Raw genomic sequence first — 2456 nt, forward strand, 5'->3', positions numbered from 1 at the left:
TGGAGGACTAACAACTTCTGGGTGGTCAATGTGCGGTCTGACCTGTGTCCCTTCAGAGCCTAAACTCTGCGCTCTGCTGCATCTGCTGCTCCTCCTTCCCTGGAATACCCTGTGCCAGGGTGCATGCTCCACCCTGGTGACCACACCACACCCCTGTGCCCTGAGGATCAGGAGTTAAACTCCTCTTTAACTTGAGAAAAAGTTGATGCTGTTAACACATCACTGTCAACATGTATATATGTGCTCATGGTAACAGGAGATAGTGCAGAAAAATTTCTGGTTTGATTCAGAACTTGTTAACTCACTGATACATTTTGTCATTGAAGAAGTGATCATTTCGTGTTTTTTGTGGTTTTGGTTAGTTGTACTCCAGATGAAATTCACACATAACTTATAAGTCAGTTCACTACAAAAAATGAAGACTGAGTTTGAAAGAAAGGAGAAAGTGAGTTATTACAAATTCAGTTAATATCAGTTTGACCTGACTCCACTTAAAATCCTTAGACTTCAGGCTCAGTCACCATAGGTCACAGTTCAGTGTGGGTGTGGAGTAGAGACTGCCATTTCACATCTGTGCAAATGTGAATGAGTGACCCAAGCTCTGTGATTCGTAATTTACTTGAGAGAAACCACGAATCCAAACCACACTAACACTGGATGGAGACAGCGGATTTTCATCTAAAGTGGAGGAGGGACAAGTTTATGGTAGAACAACTTGAAAGTGTCAGATTTTACTGTGTTCAGGAGGAGTGAATCTGCTGAAAGATGCATCCACAGAATTTTTGATCAAGTTACTGTATTAAGCCATCTGTATTTCATTTTACAAATTTAAACATTTTTAATTGACATAGATGATCCATTAAAATTTTAAGACTTTTCAACCTGCAAAGCTACACACAATTAGTAGAATGAGCTATGTTTTTAAGAAATTACTTCCAGAGAATCTTCAATTACCAATTCATCTAAGATTACACACTACATATGGTGCTTGTACTTTCTGGTTTCAGTTCAGTTTCTTTATGTTTCTGTACCTAAAGCACGTGTAGAGGTTCTGGACAGTACTGATGGAGAACAGGACACAGGTGACTCAGTTCCTCCTGCTGGGACTGACTGATGACCCACACCTGCAGGTTCCCCTCTTCATCACCTTCCTCCTCATCTACACCATCACTGTGGCTGGGAACCTGGGGATGCTCCTGCTGATCCTCCTGGACCCTCATCTGCACACTCCCATGTACTTTTTCCTGGGTAACCTGTCTATGGTGGATTTCTGTTACTCCTCAGTTGTCACTCCCTCAGTCATTGGCAGGCTCCTGACAGGAAACAAGGTCATTTCCTACAATGCCTGTGCTGCTCAGATGTTCCTGTTTGCAGCCCTCATTTGTGTGGAAAATTACCTGTTTACTGCAATGGCCTATGACCGCTATGTAGCAGTGTGCAAACCCCTGCACTACACCACCACCATGAGGAGCAGTGTGTGTGTAGGTCTCCTCATAGGCTGCTATGTCCTTGGTTTACAGAATGCCTGTGTCCAGACTGGGGAAGCCTTCAGTCAGGCCTTCTGCAGCTCCAATGTGATCCATCACTTTTTCTGTGATGTCCCACCAGTCATGGCTCTCTCCTGCTCTGACAAACAGGTTACTGAGCTGGTTCTTGTTTATGATGTGAGCTTCCATATATTTATTGCCATGTTGGTTATTTCAGCATCATACATCTTCATTTTTGGCACCATCCTAAGAATGCGCTCAGCCGAAGGACATCGCAAGGCTCTGTCTACCTGTGCCACCCACTTCACTGCTGTCTCCATCTTGTATGGGACAGTTATTTTCATGTACCTGCAGCCCAGCTCCAGTCACTCCATGGACTCTGATAAAATCACCTCTGTGTTCTATACTATGGTGATCCCCATGCTGAACCCTATGGTCTACAGCCTGAGGAACAAGGAGGTCAAGAGTGCATTTGTAAAAGTCAAGAATGCATTGATTTGTGGGAGGCCCAGTAAGATGTAGGATTTTGATTGTAACTTTGTCTGATGAACCATTTCTTGCTTACTTCTTTAAATTCTTCTCCAAGAATGGTGTTACATTTTGAGACCTATATTAAAATTAAATTATTGAAGGAATTGTTTCATTTGTGCAAAAAATCTTTTGAGATGAAAAAAGCTACTGTACAGAAAAAATGCAGAGAGAATGCTTAAAATGTGCCCATGTCTAGTACCTAAACCATGCTCAAGGATACTGCTGTCTGTGTGCGTTACATAGTTGTTCTTTTTATACCTCATGGTAATGGAAATGTGTGTATCACAGGCTCAAAGATGTCCATAAATAGAAGCAATGTCCACGGGGGTCTCATGATGACAAATAAAAGTGGATGTGGTAGGTTTCATCAGATTCAAATAGAATCTGTTATTGGTGGCAGATAATGTTATGTCTTGATTTGGTTGAATAATGAGATGC

At 42.2% G+C, this 2456-nt stretch overlaps 1 protein-coding gene across 1 annotated transcript; it reads left to right on the top strand.

Moving 5' to 3' along the window:
- Positions 1-1064: 1064 nt before the first annotated feature.
- On the top strand, positions 1065-2009 carry LOC101699344 (olfactory receptor 5B2-like). Its single transcript, XM_004869842.3, has one exon. It carries the CDS (start codon positions 1065-1067, stop codon positions 2007-2009), a length of 945 nt encoding a protein of 314 aa, XP_004869899.3.
- The last annotated feature ends 447 nt before the right edge of the window (positions 2010-2456 follow it).

This window comes from Heterocephalus glaber, unplaced genomic scaffold, assembly GCF_053883595.1.
Source record: "Heterocephalus glaber isolate CG9 unplaced genomic scaffold, H.glaber_assembly_v1.0 deba00001805, whole genome shotgun sequence".
Classification (NCBI taxonomy): Eukaryota; Metazoa; Chordata; class Mammalia; order Rodentia; family Bathyergidae; genus Heterocephalus; species Heterocephalus glaber.

Coding starts and splice junctions, on each gene's coding strand:
- LOC101699344 (XM_004869842.3), top strand. CDS start 1,065: ATGGAGAACAGGACACAGGTGACTCAGTTCCTCCTGCTGGGACTGACT.